At 60.3% G+C, this 13,490-nt stretch overlaps 5 protein-coding genes across 5 annotated transcripts; 2 read left to right on the forward strand and 3 right to left on the reverse strand.

Annotated features, from left to right (window-relative positions):
• Positions 1-646: 646 nt before the first annotated feature.
• Positions 647-4,498, reverse strand: SDRG_11531 (hypothetical protein). The gene is made up of 6 exons (XM_008617572.1): positions 4,029-4,498; positions 3,439-3,976; positions 2,338-3,390; positions 1,508-2,289; positions 1,301-1,459; positions 647-1,252 (listed from the first exon to the last, which is right to left on the reverse strand). Exons 1-6 carry the CDS (start codon positions 4,424-4,426, stop codon positions 832-834), a joined length of 3,351 nt encoding a protein of 1,116 aa, XP_008615794.1. The 5' UTR covers positions 4,427-4,498; the 3' UTR covers positions 647-831.
• Positions 4,499-5,344: 846 nt separating this feature from the next.
• SDRG_11532 (hypothetical protein) lies at positions 5,345-6,337 on the forward strand. The gene has a single exon (XM_008617573.1). The coding sequence runs from the start codon at positions 5,414-5,416 to the stop codon at positions 6,209-6,211; it is 798 nt and encodes a 265-aa protein (XP_008615795.1). The 5' UTR covers positions 5,345-5,413; the 3' UTR covers positions 6,212-6,337.
• An 853-nt stretch (positions 6,338-7,190) lies between these two features.
• SDRG_11533 (hypothetical protein) lies at positions 7,191-8,250 on the forward strand. The gene has a single exon (XM_008617574.1). It carries the CDS (start codon positions 7,253-7,255, stop codon positions 8,186-8,188), a length of 936 nt encoding a protein of 311 aa, XP_008615796.1. The 5' UTR covers positions 7,191-7,252; the 3' UTR covers positions 8,189-8,250.
• SDRG_11534 (pyruvate carboxylase) lies at positions 8,226-11,876 on the reverse strand. The gene has a single exon (XM_008617575.1). The coding sequence runs from the start codon at positions 11,840-11,842 to the stop codon at positions 8,279-8,281; it is 3,564 nt and encodes a 1,187-aa protein (XP_008615797.1). The 5' UTR covers positions 11,843-11,876; the 3' UTR covers positions 8,226-8,278.
• An 842-nt stretch (positions 11,877-12,718) lies between these two features.
• Positions 12,719-13,361, reverse strand: SDRG_11535 (hypothetical protein). The gene has a single exon (XM_008617576.1). It carries the CDS (start codon positions 13,291-13,293, stop codon positions 12,748-12,750), a length of 546 nt encoding a protein of 181 aa, XP_008615798.1. The 5' UTR covers positions 13,294-13,361; the 3' UTR covers positions 12,719-12,747.
• Positions 13,362-13,490: the final 129 nt, after the last annotated feature.

Below are 13,490 nucleotides of genomic sequence, written 5' to 3' on the forward strand. Positions count from 1 at the left end.
ATTGTATTGAATACAAAACACAAGGTAATATTATATTTGTGCAATATGGGCGGGTGCCACCATACGGTGGCACGCCAGGATGAGGATTCCCCGCCCGTTTCCAAGCTTTTGCATACAAACCCCAAGTGCATCCGGCATTGCATCATCATTCTGTCACGGAATATATGGCCAAGGAACATGGGTATGGCGCTTCCCTCTCGCTCGCTCGTGATGGGCGAGGGGGCTCGGCCGCGCCATTTGACCCTTGGATCTGACTCGTGCCCAGAAAGATACTGCGACGATGACGCGGCAGTTGAAGCTGCACTGGTCTGGCCACAGTGCGACGCCGCTCGACACCTTCACTAGCACAGTGGCATTGCACCTCGAGTTGCGGTCCCTCGAATCTGGTTCCCAAGCTGATCCTTGACGAACGAGCGCTCGTCTGACGTCGTCCCGAAACAGCAGGCCTGATACCGTGTAGGAGCGGGTGGAGCCGATGACAAATGCGGCGGCGTCGCCCAAGAGGCGGACGATGCACCCCTTTCAGCGGCTACAAGTGGGTTCTTCACAGCGTCTATTGTGCAAACGCTGGCGCTCACGGTATGCGTCACGAGGCCAAGCTACCCAGTACCAGCCATCACGCTCCAGCTACCAAGAACCAAGAAGCTACGCGAAAGCTACCGTTGAGATTGCAGCTACTGTACTTGGATATGCTACTGGTGCAGAATACTATGCAGAAGGGAACGTGGGTCGCCCTGAATACTGCAGTGGAACGTGAAGAGGACACGCACTCAGTTCTTGGTCTTGGTCTTCTTAGATGCTCCGACACACGTAATAAAGGATACTCGTCGACTAGTACCGGCGCTGCTGGAGCGTCCCGACGCGCACGACCACGTGCTTCTTGTCGACCTTTTCGAGCGTCGTCGTCGCCACGTTGGGCGTCTTGATAAACTTGACGAGGTTGCGCTGGTTCTTCTTGGCCTCAAACTCAATTTCGTCCGAGATGACGACCGGAAGCTCCTTCTTCCGGAGTTCCTTGTAGCGCTTCCGGAGGAGCTGGACGATCTCCGTCTTTTGGTCGACCTCGTACATGAGGTCGACTTCGCCTTCGACGTGCACAAAGAGGTAGTTGTCCTGGAGCGAGCTCAGCGAGAGGTGCTTGAGCGCCGAGATCTGCACGCGGCGACGCTCCTTGGGCTTCTCCATCTTGTCGGCCTTGACGTTGTGGATGTACGTCTCGCCGATGAGGAGGAGGCGCGACTGCGCGACCGTCCTACATTCGATGCTTGAGTGGCGTCCACATAGACTATCAAGTCGATACTTTTCGTTCACTTTGAGGGTTTCGCCGGCAAAGAGGATTTGGCGCTGGCGCGCGTCCGTCACGAGCGCCCGCAGCGCTGGGTACTTGGAGCAGTTGATGTAGTCGCCCAAGTAGACGCGGTCGAGCGTGTCGCGGCGGCGCTTCTTCTTGCCAAACAGCCTACATCCTTATGCGATGCAAGCTCTCAATGTCAAAAGACGGTCGTACCGCTCAAACTCGGTGCGGATGCCGAGCATGACCTGGTAGCAGCGCTGCCACTGCTCCGGTGGCATGTTCTTGCGCGTCTGCCGGCCCTTCCAACGCGACGAGAAGACCGCGACCGCGCCCTTGAGCCGGTTGAGGTTGCGCACGGCGGCGTTCCGGCGCACGCAGCTCTGCGCAAAGCTCACCTTGTTGTGCAGCTCGGCGGCTTCGAGCTGCGCGTGGAAGCGCGTGCGCGCTGGCAGGACCGCATCGGCAAGCGCGTGCCAGCGGCCGTAGAGCGCAGCGATCGTGATCTTGTTGTTCGAGCCGAGTCGGCGCATGCCGCGGTCGGCAATGTTGCGCTTGACGGCGGCGAGGCGGCGCATGAGGTCGTCGTACACGATCTGGTACTTGGCCAAGCGGATGCGGAGGAGGCGGCGGCGCCACGCAGCCTCGATGATGCGCGCGATTTCCGGCAGCTTGTCTTGGCGGAGGCGCTCGAGCGAGAAGAGCGCAGCAGGGTGCTTGATGAAGACCTTGTTGCGGCCGAGCGAGAAGCACCCCATCGAGTCGGCGTCTTCATGGAACGGGATGATCTTCTTCTCGATCTCCTTGTCCATTTCCTTGGCGCCGTTCTTCATGGCCAGGTGCATGCGGTACACCTCGAGCGGCGTGAGCGGCTTGCCGTCCGCGTGCACCGGCATCGACGCGTCCTTGCCGCCGTTCGCTTTCAGAACGCTCTGCGGCTGGAGGCTGGGGAGCACGCCCATGTCGGGCGCTGTCAACAGCTCCAGCGTGGCTTGACGCTACACATCATTTGAGCGACGAGACGCAGAGGCAAAAGCAACACGTACCGACGAGCAGTTCTTTGGGGCCGGCCACGACGTTGTTGAGAGGATCTTGTACCGGTGGAGGAACGTGGCGTACGTCTCGCGGTAGCAAAAGCCGGCGCGGCGCACGCGGATGTTCTCAATCAACCCGAGGCAGCGCACTTGGGCGGCGACGAGCTCCGAGCTGATCATGCCCGAGACCTTCTTGTCGTTGGGCTTGATGCACCGCACGTAGTGCGGGTTGCAGCGCTGGAGCTCGGCGAGGAGCGTCGCGACTTGGCCGCGGAACTGGAACGACGTCGACGGCGGGCGCTTGAGCTTCTCCTTCGTGCTGCGGTCGTCCGTGAGGAGGTTGCGCACAAAGGCGTTCGTGGACTTGGCCAAGTTGGCGTAGAGTTCGGTGAAGAACGAGTCGATGTTGGCTTCGGCAAAGTTGGTCACGTCGTACTCGACCGTCCCGGCGTAGTGGCGGACCTGGAACGTCGAGCCCTTGACGCGCGACTTGGTGTAGTGCGAGTGGCGCTTGTCGTACGTCTCGTTGAAGCGGTGCATGAGCACGTCCACGGACGTCTGCGAGATCGCGCACTGCTCGTCGAGAAGCGGCATGATGCCCGGCATCTTGGCGTCTTCGATGAGGTCGCACACGACTTGGTTGTTGAAGTACTCAATGTGCACCCACGCGACGCCTTCGCGCTGGTACTCGGACTGCTCCGACTGCAGCGTCTGCGCAATGAAGAGCTGCTGCAGCTTCTCGTTGACGTAGTTGATGCAGAGCTGCTCGAACGCGTTCTCTTGGAAGATCTCAAACCCGTAGATGTCGAGGATGCCCATCGTATGCGAGCTGCCACGCGGCGTGTGGATGCCCTTGTTGACGCGCTGGACGAGCCACGTAAAGATGTTCTCGTAGAGGACCTTGGCGAGCGAGTGGAGAACCTTGGTGCCCTGGCTCGCCGTGAGCGGGATCAGCGTCTCGTGGCGGTTGATCACGAGCGACTTGAACGTAAACATCTCGTCGAGGCTCTCGGACGAGACGCCGAGGAGCTTGGCGGCCACGTCCAGCGACTCGCGCGTCGCCGGCTAACACGCAACCTTAGAGCCGTGCAACATGGAGGAGAAAGGACGTACGTCGATCTTGCAGCACGGGTTGTGGCTGTCGTCGACAAGGCTCAAGAACGAGACGTTGCCGAGGTGCAAGATCGCAGCGATCTGCTGGTAGATCGAGCGCTGCTCGTCGTCCGAGATACCGACGGCCGTCATGTGGTGCGCCATGTTCTGGTACTCGACGCGGTCGTCGACGTCGTCGATCGTGCGGTTTTCGTTCTGGAGGAGCTTGAAGTGCGATGCGTCCTTGAGGTTCCACGCCGATCGGTCGGCGGCCGACGCACCGGCGAGGAGGTGGTAGAAGCAGTGAAAGTTGCGCTCGCCCGCGGCCTGCATGATGACGCGGTTCTTCTCGAGGAGGTAGTTGTGGATGAACCCGCCAACGACTTGGCCGGCCACGTTCATCTGGAGGAGCATGTACTTGCCAAAGCGAGAGCTGTTGTTGTTCCGGATCGTCTGCGCGTTGCCAAAGGCTTCGAGCACCGGCGACGCGCGGATCAAGATGCGCCGGACCTTGTTCACGACGTCATCAATCTCTTGCTTCTTGAGGTCCGTGAGCGTTCTATCGTCCGCCGCTTGAGACATCATCGACCGCAGGGTGATAGAGTCGGTACCGTGCTTGGTTGACCGCTTGGCGCGTCCGCGCTTTCGTCGAGATATTGGCAATGTACTGCAGCACGTGCTTGGACGTTTCGGTCTTGCCACTGCCCGACTCGCCCGTGATGAGGAGGCACTGGTTGGTCTGGAAGCGCATGAGGTGCGAGTACGCCGACTCGGCGATCGCGAACGGGTGCGGGTCGTTCTCGTGCATCTCGCGGCCGCTAAACTCGTCGATCCAGTGCTCGTCGTAGAGCGAGAGCCCGTCCTTCTTGAGCGTCTTGTATGGGTTGACCGCAATGAGGACGGGCCCAATGTACGTGTACACCTCGTTGGCGCGGTACCGGGAGGCGAGCTCCTTGACGACCGCGGCCTCGCTCACCTCGGGCAGCAGGATGAGGTCCGTCACCGCCATGCGTCGCTGTCGTCGCCTTGTGTGGCGAAATCGGAAATAAGAAAGCCTGCTCGCGCCAGCGTTACGAACGGCTGTTTTCGAATTGAGTTTCGGTTCGTCGTGTATACAAAAAACTCAAAAGAACCACAATTGAGTTGAGTTTGTCGTCAAAGTCGCCCAAGTCGCCGGACCAGGTGGCGTCCTGCAACTGCGTCGGCAAAGGAACCCACTGTCGATCGTATACAAATTCCAAGATACTTTGTCGGCCGGCGGCCGTAAGGATCATCCGCCACCGTGGCTGCATGGACGACGCGTGGAGCCTCCGTGTTTTTACACTGCCTCCGAGTATACTCTCGAGGCCGGGAGTACATGGTACTTGATTTTCAATTGCGTTGGCGGGTTGAGTTGAGCCGCTCGCGAATCGCAGCTGCTCGAGTAGAGGCGTAGAGGCCTGGCCACGTAATGCGAACGAACGCGCGGCTCCGGCGATGTCACGTCCGTCCGTCCCTCAAGCTGGCTCCTCTGTCTCGAGTTATGACACGGCATTACGACTTTGATGGACAACTTGTCGACTGAGATCGGACGGGTTTCTCTTGCGGTCCACACGACGTCTGGCCGCACGATCCGCCCGGTCATTGGTGACCGCACATTGGTCCCGCTTCAACAAGAAGCTCGCGAAACGTCCACGATGCAGGCGGGTATACTACCCGCGTAAGGTGCTGGGACACGCGTTGAGTAGTCGTAGGCAATGCATATACGCGCCCGTGGCAGTCGATTTGGCGGCTCCTTTGACGCTCGATGCACGAGGCTGGAGTGTCTTCGTCGCTTTTGATGGCAAGCAACGACCATCATTCTTCTTTTAGTCGTTTAGTTTGTCGGTAGTCGATGCGGGAAACGCATGTGGCAAATGTGTGTGTGCGTGGAAAACACGATTTCCACACGGAAGAAAACCGCTTGCATCATCTTTGTTGTCGTCGGCGTGCCAGAGGGGATCGGTCCAGCGATACTATGCGGGTCCTTCTGCGCAAGTACATGGGCCGCATGCGCCTGCGCCGCCGGGCGCGCCGCCTTTCGGAGCGCAAGACAGATGCGGTTGCTGACGTCGCCACCGCCTTTGACGCGCTCTCGATCGAGCAAAAGGAGGCGGTCATCGCCCGCGTCCTCGCGAGCCACAAGAAGGACTTCAACCTCGAAAAGCACTTTGCCGACGCCGACGTCAACAAAGACGGCGTGCTCACGACCGTCGAGTTCCACTCGTACATCACGTCGCGTTTTTTGCCGCAGACGATGGCGGCGTCGCTTGGCCATAGCTCGCTCGAGCGACCGAGTGCGCGCCAGCTGCGCCTCGTCATGCTGGCGTCCGGCATCCCGTTCATTGGCTTTGGCATCGTCGACAACCTCATCATGCTCACAGCAGGCGACTCGATGGAGACGTACTTGCGCGCGGCGATGCCCATCTCGGTGCTGGCAGCCGCGGGCTTGAGCAACTGCGTCGCCGACGTTGCCGGCCTGAGCCTCGGCGGTGTCATTGAATCCTTTGCGCGCAAGCTCGGCATTGGCGACCCGCAGCTCTCGTCGACGCAGGCTCGCATGCCGATCGTGCGGGGCATCTCGTATCTCTCGTCGGCCGTGGGCATTTCATTTGGCTGCCTCGTTGGCATGCTGCCGCTGGCCTTTATGGATACGGAGGACGAGGAGGCCGAAGCCGCCAACCTGCAAGCGACCAAAGAGAGATACCAGCGGATCCGCGTACGCTCCATGTCGCGGCGTGGCCTCGAGAGCGACGAGACGGCCGAGCTGGGGTGACGTTGCTCCATCTTTGTAGCCCGACGATAGCGAAGCGAACCGTGAATAGAAAGTTTCGTCTCGTCGCCGTCTTTAGCTGAATCCTAGAGCCCAAAGACATGTAGTGAAAAGCGTTTAGGATTCATACGTGTATGTCTTCGGTACTAACATCCGCACCGTCCTCGGAGGTCGACGAGGGTAGTGGCGACGGCGACGACGACGCACTGGTCAGCAATCCTCTGTTTGATGGACGACCGACCGACTCTTAGCGCTTTTTCGAGATCTCAACGATGTGGCAAGCAGTGGCACTCGGTGCATGTGATGGCGGTAGACCGGAGGTTGCCGTGGAAGAATGTGGCGAGTTGGATTTTCTAAATCTCACGGTGCAGGGCGAAATATTCGCTCAACTTTCACCACGCGGCGTTGGTCGGTCGCTTTATGCATCTCACGGACTGCCTTGACGCTAGTGCTCTCGCGAGCTTCTGTAGCTGTTGGTGCTCGAATCCGATACTACATACGCATAGCCCACGTGTGATCTATTTCGTGTGCATCTCGCCTCACCCAAGCAGAAAATACACTCCTGTGGACTCAGTACTCAGTTGCACTTTGCCCTTTGAGCAAATGAACAAAGATACTTCTTGACTGCTTCAAGCTAATATCAACCTTGGCGTCTTGGATGCTGCGAAATCGAAGGTCAGAAGGTCACCACGTTGTCCCGCACGCGGTGACCAAGCCCGATCGATCCCATTCGGTCAATTCTTGGGTTTTTAGCGGGATCGCTCGCCTTTCACAGCGTACGTACACCGGTGGCCTCTCAAGCACGCGTCTTCACGTAGGATGGCACTCGTCCTCGTGACGTTGGGTGCTTACTCAAGGGCGTGGCAACGCCGAGGCCGTAGATAATCGAACGCTAATGTGGCGCTGTAACTTGTGAAACGGTTGCGTGAACCGATGCCGTTGATTGGCCGCCCGCATCAACCCATCGATTTGAGCCAATCACGAGCGCGACGGAGGCCAAGCGCAAACGCAGCTTGAAGCGCATTTGGGTTTTGAGCGCCTACGATGCAAGTGGCCATGATGCACGAGATGCCGTCGTCGCCGACGTCGTCGAGCAACGAGACCATGTCGCACACGCCGACCAAGAAGCGCAAGGTCGGCGTGCCCAAGTTCCTCCGGTACCTCTACCAGATCCTCGAGAAGGAAGACAGTGCAATCATCTCGTGGGCGAACGGCGGCACGTCGATCCAGATCCTCGACACGGACCGCGTCGCGCAGTACATTTTGCCCAAGTACTTCAAGCACTCCAAGTACGCGAGCTTCCAGCGCCAGCTCAACTACTTTGGCTTTCGCAAGTGGACGAAGAGCCAGACCAACATTTGCACGTTCAGCCACCCCGAGTTTCGCCAGAACCGACCGGACCGCCTGTACCTCATCAAGCGCAAGAACAGCCCCGAGTCGGCGCGCAAGAAGCCAACAAAGGCCATGAGCGCGTCGGCCATGCACGAGAAGACGCCGATGCCACCGATGCTGCACTTTCATTCGATGCGGCACCATGCGATGGCGCCCATGAGCTACGACTTTTTGGCGCCAACGACCACCACCTCGTCGTCGTCGTCGCCGTCCGCGGGCTTTCACCGTGCGCTCTTCCCGAACGACGTGCTCGACTTCAATCCGACCAAGAAGGAGAGCATGCTCTTTGGGTTCCAGTCCAAACCGTCGCCGACGACGACGCCGCTGCCGTCAACGCACCTGCTCTCGGACATTGAGAACCTCCAGATCCAAGGCGACGGCCCCAGCTTTAGCCTCCTCGACGTCAACCACATGATGTTTGGGGGCGCGTCGACGCCGCTGCCACCGTCGATGCTGCCCGACCTCAAGGACTCGACCAACAACGAGTCGCACTTTGATTTTGATATGAACTGCGCGTGGCTCGACAGCTTTACGCCCGTCGACCCGTACCCGAGCGGACCCGCGTTCAACCACGCCGAGTACGCATAATAGACTAGTACACTAGAAGGTACCAACTAAACCACCAACAAGCTATCTATCTCCAAGTACACACTAACCACTTTTATTTTCAAGCTGCATTTACTCCTTGTCGCCCGTCTCGTCAATCTCGACGAGGAGCTCCCCGGCCTTCATGTTGTCGCCGACGATGACGTGGATGTTCTTGATCTTGCCCGAGACGGGCGCGGCGACCATCGTCTCCATCTTCATGGCGCTGAGGACGCAGAGCGGCGCACCGGCCTTGACGGTCTGGCCCTTGGCGACCTTGACCTCGACAATGACACCGGGCATGGGCGCGCCAACCGAGCCGGGCATGCCGACCGTGGCCTTGAGGCGCTCGACCTTGCCGACAGCTGCGTTGTCGTCGTTGACCTTGATCACGCGCTGGCGACCGTTGAGCTCAAAGATCACATCGCGCGTGCCGTCCTTCTTGGAGACAGCGCCGACAGCGATGAGCTTGACAAAGACCGTCTTGCCGTGCTCAATCGTGAGCTCGACCTCCTTGTCGACCTCGAGACCGGTGAGGAACGTGCGCGTGTCGAGGAAGTGCATCGAGCCGTACTTGTCCTTGAACTCCATGAAGCCTTTGAACACATCCGGGTACATGGCGTGCGAGAGCACGTCCAGCTCCGAGATGTTGTCCGAGCCGTACGTCTCACAGAGCTGGCGGTGGGCCGCCGTAAAGTCGTACGGCGCCATCTCGGCGCCCGGGCGACCCTCAAACATCTCCTTCCCGTTCGGGAGGAGCTTGCCCTTGAGCACCTTGGCGCGGAGCTCTTCCGGGAAGCCGTGGTGGGGGATACCGAGGTAGCCTTGGAAGTACTCGATGACCGACTTGGGGAACGAAAGCGTCTCGGCCTGGGCGAGCACCTCCTCTTCCGTCAAGTTGTTTTGGACGAGGAACTGCGCAAAGTCACCGACGACCTTGGACGACGGCGTGACCTTGATGATGTCGCCGAGGAGCTTGTTGGCCGTCGCGTACGCCTTCTTGATCGCCGGCCACTGACCGGTGAGGCCGAGCTGCGTCGATTGGTAGAGAAGGTTCGTGTACTGGCCACCGGGCATCTCGTGGTGGTACACGTCGGCCGACCCGCTCTTCTGGCCCGACTCGAACGGCGCGTAGACACCGCGCATCGTCTCCCAGTAGTCGTTGATCTCGTTGATCATGCCGGCGTCAACCTTGGTGTCGAGCTCCGTGTTCTGGAGCGCAGCCACGATCGCGCCCATCGACGGCTGCGACGTCGTGCCGCTCATGGCGTCCGTCGCGCAGTCGATCGCGTCCGCACCCGCGTACGCCGCCTGGAGCATCGAGCTCACGCCCGTGCCGGCCGTGTCGTGCGTGTGCACGTGGATCGGGAGGTCCGGGAACTCGGCGCGGATCGCACCGATGAGGATCTGGGCGGCCTGGGGCTTGAGGAGACCGGCCATGTCCTTGATCGCGAGCACGTGGATACCGAGGCCGACGAGCTGGCGCGTAAAGTTGAGGTAGTACTCGAGGTTGTACGGGCCGCGCTCCGGGTCCGAGACGTCGCCCGTGTAGCACACAGCAGCCTCAATGATACCGCCCGACGCGCCGACCGCGTCGATACCGAGGCGCATGTTCTCGAGGTAGTTGAGCGAGTCAAAGACGCGGAAGACATCCATACCGGTCTGCTGGGCCTTTTCGCAAAACTTGTAGACAACGTTGTCCGGGTACGACGTGTAGCCGACCGCGTTGGCGCCGCGGAGGAGCATCTGGAACGGCACGTCCGGGACGAGCTCGCGGAGGTTGGCGAGGCGCTCCCACGGGTCTTCGCGGAGGAAGCGCATGGTGACATCAAAGGTCGCGCCGCCCCACATCTCGATCGAGTAGGCGTTGCGGAGCGCAATGGCCGTCGCCGGCGCAATCGCCTCGAGGTCCGTCGTGCGTACGCGCGTCGCGAGCAGCGACTGGTGCGCGTCACGCCACGTCGTGTCCGTCAGCAGCAGCCCCTTGTTGTTGCGGACCGCTTTCGCAAAGGCCGCCGGGCCCTCCGACGTGTAGATCTGGCGCAGCGACTTGGTGGCCGACGGCGCGGGCTCGGCAAAGTGCGGCGCGAGCGGGTCCATCGACGACGGCGCCGGGCCAGTCGCGCCAAGCGCCTTCTCCGGACCGTTGACGATCGTGTTACCAATGTAGCGGAGCAGCTTCTGGCCGCGGTTGGTCGAGTGCGACGGCGCGACGAGGTGCGGGTTGTCGGCAATGAACGACGTGTCGATCGTGCCGTCGACAAAGTCCGGGTGGTTGAGCACGTTGAGCAGAAAGTTCTTGTTGGTCGTGACGCCGCGGACGCGGAATTCCTTGAGCGCGCGCTTGAGCTTGCGGGCGCAGTCGCCGCGGTCGAGCGCACGCGCAGTCACCTTGACGAGGAGCGAGTCGTAGTGCGGCGTAATGTGCGCACCGACAAACCCAGGGCCGTCGTCGAGGCGGATGCCCATGCCACCTGGCGAGCGGAAGACTTCAATGACACCCGAGTCGGGCTGGAAGTTGAGCGCCGGGTTCTCAGTCGTGACACGGCACTGCATCGCGTGGCCGCGCACCTTGATCTTGTCCTGGACAAGGCCAAGCGACTCGAAGCTCTCGCCGTTGGCGATGCGGATCTGGCTCTGGACGAGGTCGACGCCCGTGATCTCTTCCGTGATCGTGTGCTCGACCTGGATGCGCGGGTTGACTTCGATGAAGTAATGGCGACCTTCCTGGTCCACAAGGAACTCGACCGTGCCGGCGTTCTTGTAGTTGGCCGCGGCCGTGAGGCGCACTGCGTCGTCGATCATGGCCTTCTCCGTCTCCGGGTTGAGGAGGACGGCGGGGGCCGTCTCGAGCACCTTCTGGTGGCGACGCTGGACCGAGCAATCACGGTGGAAGAGGTGGACGACCTTGCCCTTGCCGTCACCGAGGATCTGGACTTCAATGTGGCGGGGCTTGTAGACGTAGCGCTCAATGAACACCGTGCCATCACCAAAGGCCGCCAGCGCTTCCGAGGAGGCACGGATAAAGTTGTCTTCGAGCTCTTCGGCGTGGGTCACGACACGCATGCCCTTGCCACCGCCGCCCATGCTGGCCTTGATGATCACCGGGTAGCCGACACCAGAGTCGATGAAGGCGCGGGCCTGCTCGAGCGTCTCGACCGGGCCTTCCGTACCGGGCACGACCGGCACGTTGTGCTTGATCGCGATCGCGCGGGCGGCCGTCTTGTCGCCAAAGGTCGCGAGGTTCTCGGGCGTCGGGCCCACAAACGTAATGCCGTTGGCCGCGCACTTCTTGGCAAACTCGACGTTCTCCGAGAGGAAGCCGTAGCCAGGGTGGACTGCGTCGACGTGGTTGTCCTTGGCGACGTTAATGATCGAGTCAATGTCGAGGTAAGCCGCGACGGGCGACTTGCCCTTCCCGACAAGGTACGACTCGTCGGCCTTGTAGCGGTGCTGCGTGAAGCGATCCTCGGCCGAGAAGATACCGACCGTGCGGATGCCAAGCTCGTTACCGGCGCGCATGATGCGCGTCGCGATCTCGCCGCGGTTGGCGGCCATGAGCTTGCGGATCTGGCTCATGTCGCGGGCGCTCTGGCCGCGGAGGAAGATGTTGGACGCCGACGACGCCTTCATCTTGTGGACGTGGCGGTACAACATGCTGCGGCTGGTCAAGTGCGCTCGACACGAAAACTTGAGAAGTGAGCAAATCCGCCACAAAGATTTCCGAGTCTCTCACAATCGATATTTCGAACCGCCAATCAAAAGCGGCGAAAATATCGGCGCGCGATGCCATTGGCTGCAAAGTAGCACGTGGCAAGATACTTGAAGGGAGCGGGGTGCATCAAAACGACAAGAAGGAGGTCCTTGGCAAGCGACGACACCGCTGGACAGAAAAAGATCCACGGCGTCCACGGCACGATGGCGCCACCGCACCGTCGCACGAAGTGCTTTTGACTTGGGTGCGGCTACTCTAAGGTACGGTAAACCCAAGATCGAACCGCGACGAGCCCTAACCGCGGTTGATGCAAACACCGGTTAAGAACGACCTTGCGTTGAGCAGTCTCAGTCGCTCGGTAGAGGAGCACGTGGGTGCTATACGTATAGCTTTTACAGCGCGTGAAGCGACGACCTAAGCGGTTGATGGCGTCCCAACCGCGGTTCGTCCGACCCTCCGCATGTGTTTAAAACACGGTTGCATAGACAGCGTACGATCCGCACATGCAAAGATCGGGTCCGGATACGAGAGGCGCAAGCGGAATCGATTGCGCATTGGCCATAATGCTGGCATTTGCACCAATCACACGTGTTCTTTTCACGTGACGCTTGCCCGTCACAAGAAAATTCGTTGCACGCAAGAGAAACCTGCAGCTTTTGATAAGGTGCACGCGCCAAGGTGGCGGAGCGATGGCCAGCTGGACGACTGCGCAGTGGGATGCGCCCAAGTGCCGATTGGCTCGCTATCCCTGACGTCACGCCGTCATTCTGCGCTTCACGCGCGGCGATTGCCCATCCTCTCTGCATGGAACCAACGCCTCATGGACACCAGTTGCATGGATTCGGCGCTAAATCAGCACTGTTTCAAATCCCAACGACGTCGAGTCCGCAAAAATGTGGTCCAGCCACGATGGGCTCGGCGCCGGAAGGTCCACCGCCACGGCGCTGCCGTAGAGGAGCGGTGCCAGAAGTCGCTCGATGGACGCATCGTTGGACGACGACGCAGCTGCGAGAGTAGCTTTTGCGGGCGACACCATCGAGCACCCTGGTGGCTCCTCGGCCGATGGAATCGTCGCTTGCATCGCTAGTGCGCGGCTGGGCGGGCAGCGCTGAATCAAGCCTATGGCATCGACCCGACCTTTCTCAAAATGCGCATGCCAGTAGCGCGTTGTCGCCTTCGGAAGGCCCTTTACGCGCTGGAAGCCGTAGTAGTTGAGCTGGCGCTGGAAGCTGTTGAAGCGCTTGTGGCGAAAGTACCGCGGTAGCACAGCTTCCTCGAAGCGCGTCCGATCGCGGATCTCGAGCGAGTGGTCGTCCGGCCCCCACGCGACCACGTCGTCGGGCTCGTGCTCGAGCATGCGCAGGAGCTGGTGCACAAACGGAGCTGGCTTCATTGCCGTCGAAGCTTCCTTGTCCGTGATCGAGCGCTCGCGCCGGGTCGGCTTCACCCCGCTCGTCCGGTCTGTCGAAAATGCGTCTGAAGATCGCAAGCGAAACTGCCACGTGTCTTAACCGGACAGTATCCGGAAGATACCCTGTCAATGCCGCCATATCGCGTGGTCGAACCGGTAGAATCCAGCAGTGCATGGGC

Source organism: Saprolegnia diclina, assembly GCF_000281045.1.
Source record: "Saprolegnia diclina VS20 unplaced genomic scaffold supercont1.42, whole genome shotgun sequence".
Taxonomy (NCBI): domain Eukaryota; phylum Oomycota; class Saprolegniomycetes; order Saprolegniales; family Saprolegniaceae; genus Saprolegnia; species Saprolegnia diclina.

Excerpts from the sequence above, each read along its gene's own strand:
- SDRG_11534 (XM_008617575.1), bottom strand. The coding sequence starts at position 11,842 with ATGTTGTACCGCCACGTCCACAAGATGAAGGCGTCGTCGGCGTCCAAC.
- SDRG_11532 (XM_008617573.1), top strand. The coding sequence starts at position 5,414 with ATGCGGGTCCTTCTGCGCAAGTACATGGGCCGCATGCGCCTGCGCCGC.
- SDRG_11533 (XM_008617574.1), top strand. The coding sequence starts at position 7,253 with ATGCAAGTGGCCATGATGCACGAGATGCCGTCGTCGCCGACGTCGTCG.
- SDRG_11531 (XM_008617572.1), bottom strand. The coding sequence starts at position 4,426 with ATGGCGGTGACGGACCTCATCCTGCTGCCCGAGGTGAGCGAGGCCGCG. Across the intron at positions 2,290-2,337 it reads CCCCAAAGAACTGCTCGTCG|CGTCAAGCCACGCTGGAGCT; the intron begins GTACGTGTTGCT and ends AATGATGTGTAG. Across the intron at positions 1,253-1,300 it reads ACCCTCAAAGTGAACGAAAA|GACGGTCGCGCAGTCGCGCC; the intron begins GTATCGACTTGA and ends CATCGAATGTAG.
- SDRG_11535 (XM_008617576.1), bottom strand. The coding sequence starts at position 13,293 with ATGAAGCCAGCTCCGTTTGTGCACCAGCTCCTGCGCATGCTCGAGCAC.